The 23,536-nt window shown below is 35.6% G+C and overlaps 3 protein-coding genes and 1 pseudogene across 5 annotated transcripts in view; all 4 read right to left on the bottom strand.

The window, feature by feature from the left end:
* The window catches only part of LOC109057375 (voltage-dependent P/Q-type calcium channel subunit alpha-1A-like), a 131,135-nt gene extending 118,459 nt beyond the window's left edge, over positions 1 to 12,676 (bottom strand). Inside the window, 2 exon segments of the mRNA XM_042766593.1 lie at positions 8,905 to 9,282; positions 12,353 to 12,676. Coding sequence (XP_042622527.1) covers positions 8,905 to 9,278 — 374 coding nt within the window. The 5' untranslated portion in view covers positions 9,279 to 9,282; positions 12,353 to 12,676.
* A 1,318-nt stretch (positions 12,677 to 13,994) lies between these two features.
* Positions 13,995 to 15,451, bottom strand: LOC109081708 (PAT complex subunit Asterix). The gene is made up of 4 exons (XM_019096686.2): positions 15,289 to 15,451; positions 14,720 to 14,825; positions 14,474 to 14,571; positions 13,995 to 14,329 (listed from the first exon to the last, which is right to left on the bottom strand). The coding sequence occupies exons 1-4, from the start codon at positions 15,336 to 15,338 to the stop codon at positions 14,263 to 14,265; spliced, it is 321 nt and encodes a 106-aa protein (XP_018952231.1). The 5' UTR covers positions 15,339 to 15,451; the 3' UTR covers positions 13,995 to 14,262.
* Positions 15,452 to 15,909: 458 nt separating this feature from the next.
* On the bottom strand, positions 15,910 to 19,366 carry LOC122146671 (annotated as a pseudogene).
* The window catches only part of LOC109081707 (tau-tubulin kinase 1-like), a 28,510-nt gene continuing 24,016 nt past the window's right edge, over positions 19,043 to 23,536 (bottom strand). For all 3 annotated transcript variants that reach the window (XM_042766578.1, XM_019096683.2, XM_042766579.1), the window contains 2 exons: positions 20,528 to 21,999; positions 19,043 to 20,375 (listed from right to left, as the gene is read on the bottom strand). In XM_042766578.1, coding sequence (XP_042622512.1) covers positions 19,931 to 20,375; positions 20,528 to 21,999 — 1,917 coding nt within the window. In that variant the 3' untranslated portion in view covers positions 19,043 to 19,930. The remainder of the gene's footprint in view (positions 20,376 to 20,527; positions 22,000 to 23,536) is intronic.

Genomic DNA, 23,536 nt, shown 5'->3' with positions numbered 1-23,536 from the left:
AATAAAAAAATAAAATGACTAAAACTTTAACTAAAATAAAAATGTAATATAAAATAAAATTGTATAATCTAATTCAAAATATGAACAAAAGCTATTATAGTATACCAGTGATACTAAAATAACAATGGTAAATGGTGATCACAGCTGTCGCAAGATTTCCTGTAAATATCTTTCATTTCAAGTCAAAGTTATTAAATGTTTTAAGAGGACTTGGAATATATTTATGAACTACCATAGGAGCAAGAACTACTTTTGCTTTACTTTTGGTCTTTTTTGGATCAGCACATAGTCACCACCCATTGTCATTCAGTGGAAAACAGCAGCTCAGATATCATGTTAATGTATTTGTGCTCTACAGAAGTAAATAAGTTATCAAGGTTTGGAACGACATGAGGGTGAACACCTTATTCACAGCATAAGATGACATAAGATGTTAGTGAAGTCTTCTACTGGTGGATCAGTTTTTCTCAGCCTTTTACTGCTTTCAACTACACAGATATCATAAAGAATTCAGACACAGCACATGGTAATCATACTGATTAATCAGTTCAATCAAACTGATAGACAGAGCCTGTCAGCATGAGTTCTAACACTACTGCTGTAATAATCATCAAAGTTATGTGTCGAGGCTTAGAGCAAGAGAGTGTGCGAGAGACAGAGAGGGGCGGTGTGTGAGTATGTGTATCAAGATGGGAGATCCCCCTCAGCTGTGGGTGATTACAGGGTGACAAAACAGTAGGTGGGGCTGCACAAATCTACAAGTACTGTCCTGCAGTGCCGCCAAGTGTCTGGCATTGAAAGAGTAGGCAAAAAAAAAAAAAAAAAAAAAATATTGTAACTTGGTTGAACAGCTCCACCTTGTGTACTGCTCATGACAGGTATGTTTTCAAAATAAAATACTTAATAATTAATATAAAAATCAATTTCTATACAACCCTTAAACCTTTGATTTTTAAAGGTTTTTGAAATAAGTCTCTTATGCTCATCAAGGATTTATTTGAATGAAAAAAATTATAATTAAAACTTTTTTAATATATGCATGCACACACACACACACACACACACACACACACACACACACACACACACACACACACACACAGACATATGTTGAAAACGGTTGTGCAATTATTTTGTTGGGAAAACAAACTATTTTTTTGTTTAAAACTGTGATCAATTATTTTTCTGGATCCTTTCAATGAATACAATTAATGAATAGATAGAATTACCTACATAACTACAGAAATATTTTATGTCTGCTTTTCAATGTTTGTTTTTTTCAATGTCTGTCTGTTTTTAACATGAAATATTTATATTTCATTTTAATGAAATATAAATATATCTATACAGTTTAACAGTGCAGTTCAATATTTTGCCCTGGAGAGGGCAGCAACTCTAATTTTAAATGAAGACATGACAGCTTGTGATGAAAAAATATCTAACAAATAAATTATCTATAAATTCTAAATTATATATGCAATACATATATTTGAATTACTTCTAATTCAAGCCTCTACTGTGTCTTGTCTTTATATTTATATGTGAATGTCTCTAAGGGTCTAAACAAATCATGACAACAAAATATGAACTAAGGGCGATGGTAAGTATTACAGCAATCTCTGAATATGAGAGAGAATTATAGCATTGTCATAAAGAAATTATTTATGACAATGTCCATTGAGAATATTGCTGTAAGCATGTTAGTCTTCAGCACCTCTTTCCCTTTTCCTGAAACTGTCTTTGTCTGACTTGCTTAACGATAGAACATTTTATAGTAAAACTGGCTGTACACAATAGCTACACATTTTTTGGTTTTAACATCCTCTACTTCACATTTACTGTAGATTAGGCTATTTGCTAACATAAATATATGACAACGGCTAGCCAGAGTTTATCTGACACCTGAAAAAAAACGTATACTCAGTATTTGTTTTATGTGAAAATAAACCTCTAAATATGCTTTAAATAGCACTCATGTTTTATGATACATCTCGTAAAGCATAATGCATGTGTGTATTGTGTCAGATTTGTTATCCATGATTTAGTCAGGGGAAAAAGGAAGTCTAAATGGGTGTGAATAAGGGTCAGACTGTCCAGCCCCCCCGAGCAGATTTTAGCTGGCCCTGCTGTGACCTTTGAGCTGACAGCAGATGGGATGGACTCACTGGCTGCATTAGCATCTAAATGGCTCAGAGAAATGACAGAGGGCAGAGAGATAAAATAAGGTGAGTTCTGCCCTACAGACATTAATAATAGGAGATAGAAAGATGCACAAACATAGGTAGAATTTGATCTGTTTTCACTACTGAGTCCTTTTTCACAAAATAAAAGATGAACTAACAATAATATATTTTGAAGAACGTTCACACAAAAATGAAAATTTTGTCATCATTTATTCACCCTTACATCGTTTCAAACCTCTGTGACTTTCTTTCTTCTGTGGAAAATAAAAGATGTTTTGAGATAATTTTTTCATACAATAGTAGTCAATGGCAACCAAAAAGGTTTTATTACCATATTTTCTTCTTTCGTGTTCTGCAGAAGAAATTAAGTCATGCAGGTTTAGAACATGAGGGCGATTATATGATGACAATTTTCTTGGGTGAACCATCCTTTTAATTGTTTTTGTCCATTCAAAGCAATTCAGTGGGGTTCTTGGACCCTGTTGATTTACATTTCATAGATTTTTTAATTAAATATCATTATATATATCTTTTGTTTTCTGCAAAAGAAGGAAAGAACAACAGAATTAAATTTTTTCTCTCTCTTTAAACTGAATCTCTGATTATGAAATGGTCAGATTAGTTTGCTTGAAAGGAATAGTTCACACAAAATAAAAAAAAATAATAATAAAAAAAGTAATTTAGCATTGCATCACGTGCCATCAGATTGAGAGTCAAAGCTGATAAAAACATTGCAATAATCCACATGAATACAGTCCATTGTCTTGTGAAGCAAAAAGCTGTGTGTTTGTAATAATCATCAATCAATCATCATTAAGGCTTTTTAATTTTAAACCATTGCTTCCAGCCAAAATACCATTATCAATAATAACGCTTTCTCCAGTGAAAAAATAAATCCCATCTCCTGTTGTCCTCTCACATCAAAAACCACCGACATTTAGCTTCTAAACGGTGCCTGATCTGTATTTCTCTCCTGATTCAGATGAGATGACTTTTACTGGAGAAAGTAACATATGGATAAAGGATTGTTTGAAATTAAAAACATCTTAATGATTGATTTGTTTCTGACAAACACGTAGCTTTACGCTCCACAAGACGTTAACTGATGGACTGTAGTCTTGTTGATTATTTGTGGATTATTATTATTATGTTTTTATCAGCTGTCTGGACTTTCATTCTGACGGCACCCATTTACTGCAGTGGAGCCACTGGTGTGCAAGTGATGTAATGCTAAATTTTTCAAAATCACTTTCGATGAAGAAATAAACTCATCTACATCATGGATGCCCTGAAGCTGAAGGTGAGTAAATTTTCAGCAAATTTGAATTTCATGAACTATTTTTTTAAGTAGACACAAACTCTTGAAACACACACCAAATGAACATTCAATCCAGCCTTAGGATCAGACTATCAAACCAGTTCTGCTTTCTGTCTTACAGACACACACCACAAACCTCTGAGATCTCTTACAGGAAGACAGTATGACACAAATGCATAATTGAGATGCAGGAGGTGCAGTCTCAGGCTCGGAGAACACTGTGATTTGACAGGATTCCCAGGTATAATAAATTATGCTCAAAAACCAGACAGTGCCCTAGATTGACGTTATGCATTTGCAAGCGTTTCGGATCCAGCCAAGTAATTATGTAGAGTAATGAGTCTAATGGAGAGACATAGTTGCATGGAAACTGCTGAGGTGTATTCGAAAGTTCAATAACAACAGGGTTTAAAACACGTCAGGAATTACGATTTCCCAACCACACCAGAAAGCAATCAATATACACACACACACGCATTGGAGAAAGTAAGTCCTTAGGGACACCTCTGTCTGGAACAGGTCTCCAATGCATGGCAATCAGCCAGATTGATTCAAGATAAAAAGAAGGTAAAAAAGAGAGTTGGAAAGGGGGACCAAAGGAAAAAAGAAAGAAGGGATGGAGGGCAAGTAGGCGGCTAAGTTGGACTGCAAGAGAAAAGGAAAATTGGAATAACCAAAGAAAACAAATAATCAATGGCTCAGTGTTTAAGAGGACACTCAGATGTCTTGCCGTCTGTTCTCATTAGTCTTAACGCTCAACCTGTCTCCTGTTTCACTCCTCTTGATTGCCGCATATTTCATTCCTTTACTTTCCATTTCACAATTTCCTTAGATGATATTCATCTACTGATCCATCCATTCTCTCACATCAACTAAATATATATGGTTTCCTTGGTCTTCCTCACATTGGTTTTCTATCATGGTTTCTTTAAATTCTATTGTTTTTATATGAAGATAATTATATTTTCTAGAAACCAGTTGCATCTTCAGGGTTTCATTAAGACATTGTTTAGTATGTTTATTAAGCAGTTTTCTTCATGGAGAACAACAGCTGCTATTCACAATGTAGCTGATTTACTATCCTTGTACAGACATTTGTTCTGCTCTCAGTGGCCTGTCTTGAAACCACTGCATCAGTTTAAGTTTGTGAATAAAACAAATAAAATAATATTTGATTGTTATCATAGAATATGTAGTCACAGACTACCTTAAAATTTTGCTCTGCATATCATCTTTCTGTCAACTGTGCATGAAAATCAACAATCAGCTGTTGAGCATGTGATACAATGTTTGCAGCTTTGATTTGCACACAGGTTTATGCTGCCTCTGGGAATTAAAAAGCTTTTTGTGATACATAATACAAATACGACTTCACTACCACCCAAATTTTGCCCACCCAAGCACAAAAGTGCTTTTCCCCTGAACAAAGCACAAAAACTGTTTCATCTCATTGTTGATATCCCACTGTTTTTTTTCTCTGCATGTCACACTAACTTTCTACTATAATTTAACTTATTCTGTTCTAAATCTTAAACTAAAATGCTCCTCAAGTGCTACACATTAAAACTACTTATTTTAAGGAAGTGCATCTATGAATCCACTAAAAATCACTTTGGAACAAGTTGGTTTAATGTAAAAATCTGTTTGCACATGCCACATGGTTTGATATTTTATTGAATGCAATGACATTCGTACATTTTAAAGAGTCTCTCACCATGTCACGAGCTGCATACACAAGAAACACTACCATTTAAAAGAAATTAACTTTTTTTTAAATGCAAATTTTTTAAATGCAGATAACTATTTCTTTAATGCTTTTACTCACCAAGGACACATTAATCCAAAGTGGCAATAGAGATATTTATAATAATAATCATTGTTATTAATAATAATATTACAAATATGCATTTCCAATAAATCCTGTTTAACTTTCTATTCATCAAAAATTCTAAAAAAAAGGATACGTTAAAATAGAAAACAAAAAAATATAGTTCACAATATTACTGTTTACATCACAGTGTTTTACTGTATTTTTTATCAAATAAATTAATTAGACCCAAAAACTTTTGAACAGTATTGTATTCAAGTAAATCTGCAACCTAATTGTGCAGATATAGTTATTGTACAGTAAAAAATTGTGCAGCTGTAAAATCAACATCACAAAAAAACAAAAATGGTCTCTTATAGTCTAAAGAAAAGAATTATGCTTCAGAAAATTCATAAAATTTCACCAAGGTCCAATCACTTGAAAATTTCTACCCTTGCAACTGGTATAAATCAACATGGAAACTATTTGCAGAATCTAATCAGGAAGTCTGAACATTTGTGTCTGTTGGCACTCTCTCATTCATTGGGAAAAGGACTGAAGCTGCCAGCTGCCAGGATGACATTGACCCATCATGCAGCCTCGCACTTGTAACGTCACATTCCACAAATCATTCAAGTCTCTCAGCCTTAAATCAATGCGGCCTTGGTAATACTAAAAAGCCAATTTTTATGGGTGCTAAAAATAGCATGGCTACCCTATTTATGCAGCTTAGGTCTCTCCTGCCAGTGGAAACTATAGAAGTGTCCGCTCAAAAACTGCCCCCTTGTCACACTGCCCGCTGATCTGTCCGCACTTGCTGCCAAGTGTCTCTGTATAAGACTGTGTGTGATTATGCGTGTTAGTGTGTGTGTGTACAGTCTATAAATCTAAACTACTCCACAGCTTATGCTTTGATTTTACAGCTTCTCATTCTAAACCTAAATGGGGGTAAACTGAAATAAGATTTGAAGTAATCTACAGCACAGATAAGGGGGAGCGATGATGAATGAAAAACAAGCAATACACAGCTAAGAGACTGTGTATTTATTTAATAATTTTTTTTTTTTTTTTCTATTTTTGTCTATTTAAGAGGCTGTTTTAATATAGCACTGCTCTAATTGAGAGTGTGTGAGAGACGTACCCCGTGTTTATGGAAAACACTGAACACAAGGCAGTGGCAGGAGAACATGTGAAAGAGGAAAAACAGATTCTACTATCCAATGTATGTTTTAATATAGGTATTGGGAGAATCTGAGACCAGTTTTGTAGAGTTTGTTTATGTGTATTAAACTATCACTTGTCCTTTGTTGGTATTGTGATGTATTTTTAATTTTTTGTGATATAATATAATATAATATAATATATATAATATAATATAATATAATATAATATAATATAATATAATATAATATAATATAATATAATATAAAGTTTTAAATATATAATATAAAGTTTTAAATATATAAATAATTATTAAATATAAAAATATAAAAACAATTATTAAATCATAATTTTTATATATAATAATTTATATACAGTTGAAATAATTCATTTAAATTATATATTAAATTCTTAAAATTTCTAAAATGATTTCCAGGCTAACAGCAAGATTCTTGAAAAATGCAGAGAGCATCTTGTGCTTTAATGGGCGCAAGAACATCTGACCATCTCTACAATGCAGTTTGCATGGTCAATATCACACACAGACTTAGATTAAATATTACATGAAGCGTTTCAATGTAGTCTCAGACTTCTGGACCCCATTGTATGTTTGAACGGCAACATCTTGTGCGTTGAATATGGGTTATTAGTTGTGTGTCTTATACTTATGTGTGTGTGTGTGTGTGTGTGTGTGTGTGTATTTGTTTGTGCATTTATCTGCATCTCTGCTGTGTGACAGACTCCCTGGGCTCATATTTAGTTACAGCTGATCACTCCTAGACCAGAGACAAGAAAGGAAAATGAAAGAGAGAACAGAGCGAGGGGAAATGAGTCAGTGAAATAAGGTGAGAGTGCATTTTCTCTCAGTAACCTGTTATCTCACGTCTCCTTGCTGCTACGGCTGCCAGATTGAGTGGGTGAGCGATGAGAGTGGAAGCCTAAAGCACAACAGAAATCGTGACTGGATTCCTCTGTCATTCTACATTCACTGTAACTTGGTCCCACCGTGATGCAAAACACACAAAAACACCAGAGACCTTAGGCCGAGGATATAAGTATTTATGCTAACAATGTCAAGGTGAAAAAGAACATGCTCTCTCTATGGTGTACTATATTTAGGTAAAATTGTTTCTTTCTGTCCCAAAAACAACTACAAATAAGCCATAAAGTCAGTTTTTATATTGTAACATAATGTGTAAATCATATATAAAAAAAAAATTCATGTAATTTACGTTATCTAAAACTCAAATAATATAAATAATGTTACAAAGTACAAAATAAATATAAAGTGATAAATACAAATATAATTTTTTTTATGGTTTTACATAACATAAATTACATTAAAAATGTATATTTTTCATCTAAAATTATGTTTACATCTTGTCATAACATAAATATATAAATGTAAGAAGATAAACGTATAAATCATTATGTATATTATTACATAGAATAAATATATAATATATATATATATATATATATATATATATATATATATATATATATATATATATATATCTATATATATATATATAAAACCTGTTTGTCCTAACTATGGAAGGTTGGAATGCATGTTTTTTGCTATTCTGTTTGGTGCTGCTAGCTGCACAGAAATACACACACACATCATCTTGACGGGCTCCAATTATAAGCTAAAGTCAGCAGAGCATTTGACTGAAGCTGACAAGTTCGTGAGGAGCATGTACCCACTAATCACAACACAAGAATATAAACAGGCTTTCTATGCCACTACAACAAAAACAACTTTGGCAAAAACCCCTTCACCACAACTGTCCTTTTTGCCTTAATATGTTTCCATCTTGGTCTGAATTTGTTCCCTATCCATTCCAGATTTCAAACAATATCTGTTTCACCACAGCCCAAGGTTTTCACATTCACTAACTGCTGTCAGGCAGAACCACACACACAGGGTCCAAATGAAGCAGTGGTCATCACTGTGCCCATACACATCCTCCCCTACATGACCTACCCTTTATTCTCAGAGATATGATAGGAGATTAATATTTTGAGTGACAGTCTGCTCCCTGAAGGCTGTAGAGGAGGCATGGCAACAAACTAGGTCTCAGAAGGATAGATTCAAAATCCAGATTTTGTACAATGTAGTACGAAAAAAAAAATACTGGTAGATAAAAAAAAATAAGATGAATGAGGTGGGTGTATTTCCCAATCACTTCCATCAGTTGACATTTTAATATGAAACAAGATTATGCTGTTGATAATTAAATGCACAGGACTAGCATTGACATTAAACTACTTGTGCAAAAGTACATTAAACTTAAATGTCATCAAATGACTAAACATGCCAAAACACGTGATGGGTGCTTTATGATGGACTTTTTTTCTAGTACATTTCAAAATAACAAAGTTATCAAACCCAAGACATTTCAAAATGTAACAGATTATTTATTACTCACTCCCATTGTTTTCGCCGGGCCTGTGGAGTGCTCTGCAATTTATGGGATTGGTGTGCTTTGATGACATCACGGTGGTCAACTAGGCCTCCTCTCCTTCTGATAGGAGGAACCAGAGATTCACTGGGCATCAAAGAGTAAAGTGTCCCATCTATCACTACGGTTTCCACTCCATTGGCTTTGCTGTAGTCATGGCATGCTGCATCACTCATGTCATACACAGTATGATAGTAGGTCGGGTTGGCACAAACACTGCTCCCGCTGGTGGGAGGATGAGAGCGCAGTTTGTGGCCTTGAGGTTGCACTCTCCCTCCCTTCCGCAAGGGGGGCACTCTCTCCATGATGACAGAGCTGTCTGCATACATGGGAGACAGCATGGCTCTATGGGGGCAGAAAGTAGAGAAATTATTGTATTTTTACAAAAATGTTTTGGTGTAATCTGTTGTTGTTGTTGTTGTTGTTGTCATTGTTTTAAAGAATATAGTTACTGAAGTGAAATGAAAAAAAAAGCTTTTATATTTATGATGAGAAACGCTGTGTTTCTTGTTCTTGTATTAAGACATTGATTTATAAATAAGTGTAAATGAGCATAAAATCTATCTTTTGATTAATTTGTAATGAATAATATGCCTTTTATTTATGAACCTGTTAATATACCGTTTGTATAACTACAACAACAACAATAGCAATAATAATAATTATTATTTTATTAATTTGTTGTTGTTGTTTTAGTATTGGTATAGCTATTATTTATATTTTTGACAGTAACGTTTTATTTCTTTATTGGAAGACTTGTATTATGATGGTAATACTGAAAATAGATAAATTAATTAAATAAATATATTTATTTGTGGCATTATGAACACCTTGTCTTTAGGTCTTTTTAGGGAAAATATAATAATTTATATTGTTATAGTGTTCATAATGCTGTAAATAATTATTAATAATAATTATTATTAATAATTATTATGTTCTTGTTGTTTTTGATGCAGTATTGGTATTGCTATTATCAATATTTTATTTTATAATATATTTTTTTTGTTTGTTTGTTTTTTTGGTGGGGGGGGGACACTTACATCGATATGGTAATGCTGCAAATATATAAATAATAAATAATATTTATTTATTTATCCACAGCATTATAAACATTATAAACCATCAGAAAAGTATTTTCTAATAAAGAAATAATAAAATACTATTATTAAATAAAATGTCTTTATTAGAAAATATTTATATTGTGATGTTATTCATAAAACTATAAATCATCATCTTCTTCATAGTAGTAAAATCTGACAGCAACAAAAAAAAAGAAAGAAAGAAAAAGGAAATGAAGGGGAAAATATGTGACGTGTAATTAAGGGGGAAAGGAAAGCAGAGGGTAGAAAAAAACACCTAGGGAGGTTTAATTAAAAAAGGCTGCATAGTTGTTTAGAGAAAATTGCAATAGACCAATGTCAGGTGAAAATAAATGATGCAAGGTACTACGATATGTGCTGACTGTGTTTGAAGAATTTGTCCACCGTGACACAAGTGGAGGAATAAAGTAATTTAAAGTGACACATACACACTCAACAATTTCAAATACATGCTCACACATGCAAAGGAACAAGGCAGAAGTTTATGCTTTTGGGAGTTCTGAGGCTCTTTGAGACAAGCCAGAAGGGCTGATAGCACTTCTACTGTTCTGTTTCTGAAAGCAACACATTGAAGTTGTGGCAAATGCTTTAGTGATCTTCCCCCAAGTACAAAGGGTAGATAAAAAGAAAGACATAGATGGAGTAAAGAACACAGTAGCCAAAATGTGAATGGAATACATTCACACTACAGTCCTTATTGTGGCTTTGCTCTTTGTTAACAGGCAGGTGTTGTTGTCAGGCTGTGATTAGGAGAGTCACAGCTTGTATCAATGATCAGACACTAAAGATGGAACTAACTAAATCTGCCTCTTTATTTTTGGCCAATGGAGAGCAAAGCTATTACAACACGCAAGGCAGTTCCAACAGGAAATATATTCAGTGAAGTGAAGGAGAAGCAGAAGACATCTCGAAAGGCCTTCACACATTTTTAAGTCCTTTCCTAGAGCCTGGCAGCATCATGACATTCATGTTTTTTGTATTTTTAGTCAGGAACACATCTCGTCCTTGTATAAAGGGTTTGATGCATTGGCTGCTTCCTGGATAAGACAAAAGAATCTTTTTTCTTTGTTTGCTAAAGCGACAACATCATAAATCTTGCTGTAATGGCAATGTAAAGCATAAGCACAGCCACAAAAGGTAGTAAGACCCAATTTTGGATCATTTCATTTGCATCATTGTGTGTTACAGCAAGTGGCCATTTGTGTGGGCTGGATCTCCATTGCACCAGCCCACGGACAGCCTCAACGTTGTGTGGGTGTGTATGAATACATGCAATTACGGTGACATTTGCAAAGTTCTCCAAAATCACAAAAACTTACCCATAGAAATAATGGCCATCAAGTCCCTATTCAAAGATGTCATGTATCAAGCTTGAGATCAGTTTTCTGGACTGAACTCGATCAGTATATTAGGCATATCACATGACTGCATATTTAAAAATAATAATAATAATAATAATAATTGTATAGTGAACTGTAATCAGAAACGGCTAAATTCAAAGTCTCAGCCGATTCTGCTGCTGACGTGTGTATTGTTATAAAGAAGGGCAGAATAAAATGTTTAAACACAATAAAATGATTTGCTGCATTTAGTACCATTCAGAGCATAAATAATATGCTGAGTGAACACATTATGATAAATAGCTCTGCCTTTAGGCCATTACAACGAGAACAGCAAAAGACTGCCAAAAGATCATCTAACAAATACAAAAGTTATCACGACCAAAACATTATACGTTAATATACGCTAAACAAGACCAAAAAAGCACTGCAGGTGATACTATGGTATAGTGAATACAACAGGGAGTAAAATCATAGTATTTTGATATACTGTATAGTATTTCCATGGTATTAACTGCAAGGTACTTGAAAAGAATACCATAGTATGACCATGGTACATGACCAAAGGTAGGCTACTGTATCATGGTATTTCATAGTAATATTCAACCAAAGAAAGATTAAAGATTTTTCTCTGATGTCACAGATAGATAGATAGATAGATAGATAGATAGATAGATAGATAGATAGATAGATAGATAGCTACTAAAACAAATAATTATATTGTATAAATATAGCCTACATTATATTTACAGATAAAATAGTTTTATATAATACACGTTATTTTATGCATAATTACTATATAGTGTTAATGTTGTAATTTCACCTTTTACGTTATATACATTAATGTCACATTTTATATAATATAAACATTTAAATTATTTTTATATAGGCTAGATCAAAATATTACATAAACATATCTTTATGTATGAAAAAAAAATAAGCGATTGTGAACAGAGAAATTAAAGAGACACTCACCAGAGAGGGTTGTGTATTTTCAGAGACGATCCTGGAATCTGGACTCGTCCGGATCACCTGTAGTTTATAACTGACAAAACTACCACTAAAACTCCATAAACTGAATGGTCCGAGGTCCTTTGTCTCAGAGCAGGAGGTCATATCCATCTTCAAGCTCGGAACATTCTGTCTCTAAGTGTTTTTGTTGGGCAAAACAGACAATTTAGTGTTCTTTCTCAGTGTGATCTTCTGGTTCTCGTCAGATGTGCTCAGTCAAGGCTCTCGAGAAACGACTCTACGTGGCGCGAGAGTCGCTTGCGCTGGTACGAGGAGTCTCGCGCTCTGTGCGCGTAACGGATACGTGACTGTCCTGGCGCTGAGAGCAGAGGCGCGCATCAGAACCACGCGTTTGACTGCTGCTGCGCGGTGGGTGAGACAGTATGGTGTTTTCTCTTCCTTACTCTGGTTTATTATTAGAGTCTACACATTATTATTCAAGAAGGAGCAAATTTCACTCATCAGTTGGAGGGCTACGTAATGAAAAACTAACAATAATATTTATTATAGCTATTCACAATGAAATATAATTATTGGATTGGTTTAACATTATATGGATAAGGAATTAGCCAATAAGCGTGATGAGGCGTAAGAAAAGGGGGCTCTGTGTAATGACGATAAATGCTGACTCAGCTTTGACCATCAATGACAACGTAAAATATTCGTCAAAATAAATTAAATAAAATTAGATCCACAAAAGTTTGAATATATTTTTGTTTCTTGTTATTTTGAATTATACAATTATTTCATTCTCAATGTATGTTTTAATATATAAATTGGTGAGCATGGGGCAAAAAAAAAAAAAGAGACAAGCTGGATTTCGGCAACAAGACATTTCCTATGTTCTTTCTTGAGTTTGTTCAAACCTTTGAATGGCTATTTACAGGATGTGGATTTATTATGAATAAGCCTCTTACATAGCACTCAGCAGTTTCTAGACATTACCATTACTGTGTGTGTGCATATATATATATAACTTTCTTCTTTTATTCCAAATTAGAGCCTGATTCACTTCTCATATTCATGAGAATTAGATTTTTTGTGGATAAAGATCTAGCATCAAACTACTTGCTAATCATTAAATATGGTTAGATGAGCAGAAACACATTCCTAGATGATATTGAAAGAAATGTGGTCAGATCAATTGTGACCACCTAGTGGTGTAATAGGTTATGGACAAACACAAATTTTCTTTTTCCATCAAACATGATTTTTTTAAGAAACCACCTTAGTGTTAAAAAGCCAACTGTCAAAAAACATTATGCACATTGCTCCTACTAATAAGAATATACTTCCAAAAACGCCAGTTCATGAGTTGCCAGTTGTTCCTTAAATCCTCCAGGCTTGTGCAGAATCCGTCTTGGACACATTGAGAGGAGCAAATCTGGCATGCCCATATAGTGCTGTATATCATTTCTGCAGCAGTTTCTTCTCAGAAGAACTAAATCTTTCAGAATAAAAGGCTTATTTATACTTCTGTCCACACATTTAGTTAGAAGCAGCAGCTGCAGGATGAATACATTAACATCAAACTCTACTTTTGCACTTCAAAGTGTCCTAATTAGCACTAATTACTTGCGTATATACAGTATGAAAATGTTTGATGTAGCGCAGAAAATCACTCATTTATTTCTTAAAATCTTTCACAGCATTTGAATATTGTACCACAGTGTGGTCACACACATAAAAACAACTGATGAGCACAGGGAAAACTTGAAACAGTCTAACAGGAACTACATCGGTCAATTTGTCAGCCTCTGATTGGCCAGCTGGGCTGATGAGTGTATGTTCCTGCGCTCCAGACGAACAGTGGGTGGATCAGCTGGTTCTCATGCCGTCCCTGCTGAGATGGCTTATTGGGTTTGGATTATTTGTTACCACGGTGGCGACATGGGCTGTGGGTTCTGCAAATACGACATCACGACGGCCGATATGGAGAGCCTGAAGGAACGAACGTTTAAAGAATGTATGTTTAATTTGTCATACAAGTCCGGAAGCATTGCATTTGAGGATTTCTTTAGGCAGATGATCCAATAATCCAACACTTGTATTAATTATAAGAAAAACAAAATATAAGCAACTCACATGAAGCTGCTCATCATTTGTTTGGTGTCCTCTGAGCTTCGCGAATTGGCAAAACTGATGAACGAGCAATACACTGCAATCCACGCACACCATTTAAGCTGCCAAAAACACATATACACCACAACTTGAACATTAAATCAGAGCTGTGCATCAGTCTGCTCATGTCTTAGTCATGAACAGTAAGATAATCATAAAGGGTTTACTGTAAACACAGGTGTTTATGTACAGTAGTAAGAGTCAGGTCACCTTGAGCATCAGGCCACACATACTGAAGATCATGCCGAGCAGGTTCATGTAATCAGGTGTAGGATCCTCCAATGTGGGGTTGGTTTCTGTGTTAGGTGGCTTGTAGCTGTAAAGCAAACATTTAATGCCTTGTCTATTAATGCTGTCAGTTTATGCTCGCCTTTTACTTAATACTATAAATTACACAGAACACTAACATTACATGATTTTGGCAGACAAATCCATAAAAACGCAACTAGGTGAACAATAAATGACATAAATGTGCAACAATAATTCCCTAATACATACAATTGTAGACTGCTGCCTATTATAAGTAACGCATGCAATATGACTATAGTAACGTTAATTAATAAGTGTAAAATTTAACATAGAGCTTTCATTTCATTGATGTTACATTTTAAAATATATTATTAGGTAAAAACTAGCATCTATTTAACTGTCTGCCATGTAAATCTGATTTAATCTCGTCTAATCATTAGCCGAACTGCTGCTAACAGTGATGCTAACGAGAGCTAATCAAAACTCATCTCTGTCATATGAAGAGTCTTAAATACGGACATAATACTCACCGGAAAATCTTATTCGGTCGTCTTGGATCTGCCATGTTGTTCACTGTCATATTTTAATAAAATCCTAATAAAATAAAAACAATTCTTTAAGAGTTTAAGAGCAGCACGTCAGCGAACAGCTGACCTGCGGAATTCTACTACGCCTCATTCTGCTGTGTTTAAAGCTGTATGCGGTACACTTGCACCTCCTGCCGATAAGGAGTGTTATTGATAGACGACTGACAGACAAGAGAGCTCGAATGCATAATTGTGGTAATAGTGTAAAATAACATAACTATAATCACATAGACGATGTCTTGAATTCTGAAATCAAAATTCTAAATTTCAGTCTACAAAAGGGCAAATTACATACTGTACATTTCATTCCATTTTTATTTTTCATAGCAAGAGTAAATGCATAATGTACAAGGACACAAGAATCATGCTAACATTTAAACACCATTACATTTTATTTCTTTAAAGCTACAGAAGAAGAAAAAACACCTTATGACCTTATCACCTTGTTGACATAAATGATGATAAAATTTATTATGAATTTATTTTTTTTTTTTTATATTTACTGTTTATTAGATTGTGCCATCTTACCCTCAAAAACATCAAATATGTTGTTTATCCCTTGCGTACCATAAATGTCTTGCAATTAATATTATTAATGTTTATTCACTTCTCTACATAAGGATGTTGAACTGTAAGGAATCATTGACAGTTTTTGCCTTCATGAATCCTTCTCTTGTAATGCCGCAGGCGATGAATTCATCACAGTGAGTTCAACATCCCTCTTTGATTCTGTGGACACTGTTTGCCTTAAATAAATAAAGAAGAGAACAATATTTCACAGCATGTCACAATTTAATCCAGTATTATGGTGAGCTGATAAAATGTATAGCTTGAATGTAGTGTAAGATACTTTAAAAACGTTTTGTGAAATGGTTGTTTAAAGTGGTGGAATAGTAATGTGATTGAGCAGAAAGCTATTTTGGTATGCTTGTGTACTGGTTGTACTGTATGATACTATACCTCCCCTCCTCTATATCCATAACATTCTCTGGAAGCTGAACATTCGTGTTCTCAGGTAGAAGGAAGACCACACATCCACTGAGAACTGCAGTGACAGCAAACACTAGAAAGGGTGTTCAGCACCACGTCCTCGATTAATATGACCATGGGAGCCAGCAAACCTCCAATACGGGCTATAAAAGAGGTGTAGCCCAAACCCCACTGCCTATGAAAGACACAGAGAGGCAGAGTGAGTTCCTTCATTCCAAAAACAAGGGGCCATATTTATGGATAAACTGTAAAATTGAAAACTTTACATGTGTTGTTCGGCCCTTTTCAATCAATCAATCAATCAGTCAATCAATCAATCAATCGATCGATCGATTAAAAAAAATACAAATTAACAGAGTACAGTAGGGTAAAGGTCAGATGTGTACAAGAGAACAATGGTAAACACTGCCTCAGAGAATCCCTTCCCAATAACTGCAATCCTTGTACGCACACCAGCAAAGTCTGTGGATGAAACACCACAACAAAACCAACACATTATTTCTTAAATAATTTACATCCACCATCAAATTTGGAGAGGCAGCATGATAAAGAATGAATGAGTACCTGTTGAGATTATATTGTTTAGTCCAATCAGAGCTCCTGCTATTGTGAGAGACCATGCCTGGCCATTTCTGTGACCAATCCAATCCAGAGTGAAGTGAGTGAAGTAGGTCCCGACATAGACAAATTGCGTGAGATAGATGTTCAGGCCAAACCCAGTGATGTTGAAGCTAATGCCATAGTAGGTAACAGCAACTGCAAACCTGTAGATTTAAATAAAGACACTTGATTCACAGCTTTTGACTTTTATCACAATGGACAACAAAAAAGCTCCTCACATACCAGAAAATCCCTGAGAAAAACACAATCTTCCTCAGTTTCGGTGTCCTTACTAGATTAAGGAATGATTCTTGTTGAAGACCTCACTAACAGTGATTTTCTTTAAGGTCTAAACAGGTGACAGTCAAAATTATTTACTTAGTTTTTTAACAAAGAGGTAAAGGATGAGATCAAAACTGATTATCATACTAATAAACAAGAGTATAGCTAGATATACCTCACTGTCTAGTTTATGAGTTTAACATTTACCTCCACCATCAAATTTGGAGAGGCAGCATGATAAGAATGAATGAGTACCTGTTGAGATTTATTGTTTAGTCCAATCAGAGCTCCTGCTATGTGAGAGACCATGCCTGGCCATTTCTGTGACCAATCCAATCCAGAGTGAAGTGAGTGAAGTAGGTCCCGACATAGACAAATTGCGTGAGATAGATGTTCAGGCCAAACCCAGTGATGTTGAAGCTAATGCCATAGTAGGTAACAGCTGCAAACCTGTAGATTTAAATAAAGACACTTGATTCACAGCTTTTGACTTTTATCACAATGGACAACAAAAAAGCTCCTCACATACCAGAAAATCCCTGAGAAAAACACAATCTTCCTCAGTTTCGGTGTCCTTACTAGATTAAGGAATGATTCTTGTTGAAGACCTCACTAACAGTGATTTTCTTTAAGGTCTAAACAGGTGACAGTCAAAATTATTTACTTAGTTTTTAACAAAGAGGTAAAGGATGAGATCAAAACTGATTATCATACTAATAAACAAGAGTATAGCTAGATATGTTTACCTCACTGTCTAGTTTATGAGTTTATCTGTACATTCCATTCATCTTAGTACACTGAATGAGATACATCTGCGCCTCTTCGACCCTGCCATTGGCCGGCAGCCATCTTGCTGACTCAGGAATCCACCTTTTAAGATGAAATGCACAACTATAAATATATAGCTATATATAGTTACTATAACTTGTAACTATAAAGCACATTTAGAGGTCTAAAAAGTATTATAATATTAATAAAAACATACATTGTTAGTTTAAAAACAAGAATTTATATATATATATATATATATATATATATATAATATTTGTTAATTAATAAATAGAAATCTTCTATATTAGCTTGAATATTTGAAATCCATACATTTTTCATGTCCAATAACCAGAAGACTGAGGTCTCTGCAGAGCAAAAGTGGGCGTTTCTGACATTGTGGGTGTCTTCAAATTGATGGGTGTTTCTAAATGATGCACTGAAAATGATCCCCCTTACCTACCCCTAAACCTACCCTTCACTATGACGTCAGCCAATCAGGTAACATGGTCGAAAATGCCCCGATCTGGTAACTCCCATTACTTTCATGCAGAGACCTATACATGATAACTTGTGGGGAAGTCGTGGCCTAGTGGTTAGAGAGTTTGACTAAGGTTGTGGGTTCGAGTCTCGGGCTGGCAATACCACGACTGAGGTGCCCTTGAACAAGGCACCGAACCCCCACTGCTCCCCGGGCGCCGCAGCATAAATGGCTGCCCACTGCTCCGGGTGTGCCAACAAGGCAGGGTGAAGTCACTACTAGGATGAGGTGCCTCCAGTTCCTGATGAGATATGCCAGAAGAGCCATGTTCCCTACACTCCACCCGAGACTGATGATGGTTCCCATAAATACGCAATGTTAAACGTCTGTCCACTCAACACCTGAAAGTCATTGTCTGATTCAAACTGATAATGTGAGTGTTTGTGAATATTTTTGGCTGACTTATTAAAAAATAACTATTTTTTTTATATTTAACTTAATGTGTACATTTTTTTCAAGGACTGGAAAGAATGTGGAATGTGTCTCTTGTAGAAAAACAACATAACACAATTAAGACTTGATCATTTTATGCTCCATATTCCAACAAAAATCTTGATTAACATCTCACCATTGTAATAAGAGCAAAAGAGTTGGGACTCGTTCAATTAGAAATAATCCGCATTGACAATTGTGTCATTTCTGCCATGCTTAGAAAATGAGACAACTGGGTGTAGAACCCACAATATATTCCTTTAGCAAAATTAAAATCCAAATCTTTCACCATTTCCTTCGCCTGATAAAAATAAAGAGGTCTCTGCAAGAAATACTGAAAAGAATATGTACAAGCATACAGCAGTATCATCAAACACTTGTAACAAGCTAAAGACAAGGCATGCCCATCATCACAAGGTTTACAAAGAGGGCTGAGCTGCAGACCAGAGGAAATTTGTGCATTTGTCCATGGATATGTGGCAGATTTTACAACGTTCTGTGTGTCTGGTGTTTTATAATAATTTGTGCTGGCTAAATACATGTAATATACTGTATGATTGTTTCAGATGTTATAAATAAATTGACATAATCATTTTATCATTATTGTTTGTCAATGGCCAAAGACAACTTGGGATCTAACTAACAATAAAGTACACCTTCAAAAACCATATATTAAATGAAATATACACAACAGAACAACACATACACAGTATAGCACCATGTTAGCTAAATGTGACATTTCCTCTATTATGTTCCAAGAAACTTCCATCAAAGTGAAAGTTCTACATCTTATAGTACAACATTAAATTATTTGGTGCAGAATCCAAAATTAGAACTAGCCATTCATTGATTAGGAAGAGCATTAAATTAATTAAAAAGGTTCATTTTGGTCAATGGGGCAGATTACATTTTGAGGCTATATGTTCAAGTAATTGAGAAGAAACAATCCCGGTAAACAGCAGTCACATTGACTTATCTGGCTGCAGCCGTGTTGTTGCTTGTGCTTTTTTCCCTTTTCAAGGGAACTGTGTTCTTCGAATGAGCAGAAGCTTTGGTTCGATCCCTGACTAATGTAGTGGTGGGTTGGTTTGGTGATGGTTTGATGTCCTTTGCAGGACCACTGCAAGTAGTAGTCCTAGACTTCACTGGGAGCTCCACAGTGGCTCGGAGGGCAAACGGCTGCTTGCGGGATTCGCTAACTGCTGTTCGCAGGGGTAGCCTATGGGGTGAAGGACTAGCTATACGGGTTGAAGTGAAAGTGCAGTTTGTGGTGGTCAAGCTGCGGCGGGATGATGCCGGAATACAGGAAAGAGGCGTGCGATTGCTTCCACTTGACATGGTAAAGCGGGACAGTGTTGATTTTGATCTTGTGTGAAGTGCTGGAGCATTTGATCCTGATTGTGACTGTACTTTTGGGCTAAGGTGAAAAACACACACACACACACACACACACACACACACACACACACACACATCTATTTAATGTATCATCTTATGGTATGCTGTAAACAGGGTTGAGCAAAATTAATGTACATGTAATAAAATTCAGTTATATTAAACTAGACTTACCCATTGCTTGACCTTTGTTCAAATTTTGCAGTCCCAGCTTCTGGTTGGATAACAGGAGCTGCAACTACTAGTTTAGTTAAAGGCATCCTTATTGGTGTGACTGGTCGTGGGATCCTGCTGTGCCACTCAGCTCGGTACTTTTCCTCAGCCTCCTTCTTGAGCTTGTTGATGGAATCATCAGATTCATGAATATCTTCCTCTGAGCCCATAGTAGAAAGAGTCTCTGAAGGTCTCTTGGGCTCGTCTCTAGAAGACAACGAGGCTGTAGTCCTGGAATTCAGTCTCATCCAGCGACCCTGACGTTGTCTTTGCACAACTTGACGGGCCAGGTCTTGTTGCATGGCTCTTCTATGTAGTCGTTCTTTGTTGGACAGGGATTGTTCAGATTCTGGCTCCTCTTCTGGGACTAGGATAGGAATTTGACTCTTGCTCCTTGGCCGTGGATGTTTAGAAACACTCTCAAGTACCTCTTTTGGTTGCTTGTCCTGTTTGGAGTCAGTTGATGAATCTGGATGGATAGGTTCCCTGGATTCTAAGGGGAAAGGAATCACAAGTCCGTCCTGTTTTTCACCGGTGTCAATTGGCAAAGACCTATCCTGAACATTGAGTACCTGAGGCCCCTCTGTAAGAGTCTGAGAGGTGACTTCATACTGGACACATGCCACTTCTCCTGGCTCTTGAGAAAGGACTGACTTGTCCTTTATCCACTTGGCCTGTGATTTGCCTTCAACCTCCTCTAAAAGTTCAGGAACCTGTGCACCACTGGAAGACATGACATTCAGATGGGTTGTCTCTGCAATGTGTACAAAAGTTTGCTCCACTTTGGAGACAGGGGGCGATGCAATTGAGGCTGAAGCCACTTGAGTTGTTGAGATGGTTACCACTGATTTAGATGTCTGTATGAGTGGGTCAACACCAGTTGCATCAGGTTGCCTTCCATCTGCAGGTCTCTCTGCCTGTTTTATGTCCTCCTGGATCTGTATCAGTCGACCAGCTTCATCCAACTGCTCATTTTGAGATCCTGCCACACCCTTATCCACTTCAGTCCCATTTATAGCATTTGGAGACTTCTTTGTGTCTCCTGGTGAAAACAAGACAAGGGTCTTTGAGACGTCCTCTTGGTCGGGATCTACATCAGCCACCGAACCCGGTTCTTTTGGCTCCTTGTGTGGATCATCAGCCACTAAGGTGGATGGAGCCCCATCTTGACTACGTTCAGTACTCTTTTCACTTGCACCACTACTAGATTCACTCTTTGTAACATCGTCATCTCTGGGTCCCTCATCTTGTGTCTCAGGTGGTGTGGCTGTGAAGGCCCGTCGCTGGTGTAGGCTTCCTGTAAGCATGACGGTGAGGAAGTCAGCTCTCTTTGCCTGCAGTTTAGGAAGGATATGGAATATCTCCTTCTCTGATGATGGGGATTTAGTCCTGTAGTCAGTGGGTGACAATAAAGGCTCACTTGGGGATGGACCCTAAAAGACAGTATACAAAGGCAAAAGTTACAATGCTGCCATATTGGTAACTATAAGAACTATGAGAAACAATGAGATTTTGATTCGGTGAGATCTTCCTTGAAAGCATTTTGACATTGATAGCCTAACTTCCTGTACATGAGAGCATACTGAATGGCAGTGGAATTTCAGAATGGAGTTTCTACAGACTTTTTTCTAACCATTTTATTCATTTCTATGGTTACAATCATTCCTACACTTTGTACAACCACACAACACAACTGTTTTTTTTTTCTCAAAGACTTTAATTTTGTTTAAATTGTACACAAGCTTTTCAAGATTGTCTAGATTACATACATTAAAAAAGGCACAAAAATGTGTTAAAGAATTTTCCCTTTTACAGCATCCAGTCATATTTAGCTTTTTTTCAAGTGTATCCCAACATACAGGTTTTCTATACAATACATAGACTAAAACCAACCCAAAAACATGCTTTTACGTATATAGGATTCAATTTATCTTTCTTAGATGTACACATATCCTGTAATTTAAAAAAAAAGTTTAAAATACATGCTTTACTTGGAAATATTACAAGCATACTGTACAGTGATATTGTTATAGAAAAGGTAATATTCTTATTGTACATCAATTTAACAGATCATAGCCAATTTACATCACATAGCAATACCAGACTGTCATTGTAAATGAAAATCTTGCCTGGTTACATAAAAAGTAAAATAAAACCTTTTGCAACTTATTTTTGTACTTTGTTCTTTTAAAGCACACACTTTTTAATTCACCGCTGTAACCGTAAATACACAGTTGTGCAAATATACTGAATACATTAAATATCGACCAAAGTCAGTGCTTGTATCAGCTCCTTTTAGAGCTTTTCTGTTGTTCTGTGTACATTGTTGCTTTTCAGCCGGGTATGATACTAACATAATAGAGTTCATTGTAGTCCATGTGAAGGTTCTGCCAGCTTATCACTCCTTGTGGGCAAGATTATGAGAATTACAATAGAATGCCCTGCAATCAAAAACATATCATACAACATGCACATTACAGCTATAATACAGCATTTTCCCTCATATAAAAGGTGTTATTGTGACAAAGGCATTGTGTACAGGCAAGTAAATGTAAAACTCATTAGACATAAGAGCAGTTTAGTGGGGTGTGACAGATTACTATCGTTTTGGTATTTCAGAGCATCACATGCAGATGTTCAGGTAGAGATAAATTAAAAGGCCTTAGAAAATTTTGTATACAGTGTATATAAACTAAAAGAAAAAATCTTTTTTTTAAAAAAACATACGGGCCATATTAACATTTTATAATGGTAGATCTTGAAAGCAGAAAGACGGAAGAGAGACAAGTCCCCTTCTCTCTACTATGCTGCCACTGCTATTAAGCTTTAATGCAAATGTATTTGTCAATTAAATACTCTGAATATTGTCAATTAAATATATTGGGTTCAAAAAGACATCAAGGAAGTTGCTCTGTTAATCACTTAGCATGTAAATCTACAATCAACATTCAATTCATGGGAACATAAAGG

This window comes from Cyprinus carpio, chromosome A11 (genome assembly GCF_018340385.1).
Source record: "Cyprinus carpio isolate SPL01 chromosome A11, ASM1834038v1, whole genome shotgun sequence".
NCBI classification, from domain to species: domain Eukaryota; kingdom Metazoa; phylum Chordata; class Actinopteri; order Cypriniformes; family Cyprinidae; genus Cyprinus; species Cyprinus carpio.
Note: the sequence above shows the minus strand (reverse complement) of the source record. Positions and strands in the feature narration are given on the sequence as shown.

Coding starts and splice junctions, on each gene's coding strand:
- LOC109081708 (XM_019096686.2), bottom strand. CDS start 15,338: ATGACAGTGAACAACATGGCAGATCCAAGACGACCGAATAAGATTTTC. Junction 14,826..15,288: donor CGACCGAATAAGATTTTCCG/GTGAGTATTATG, acceptor TTTGCTTTACAG/CTACAAGCCACCTAACACAG. Junction 14,572..14,719: donor TGTGTGGCCTGATGCTCAAG/GTGACCTGACTC, acceptor TGTTTTTGGCAG/CTTAAATGGTGTGCGTGGAT.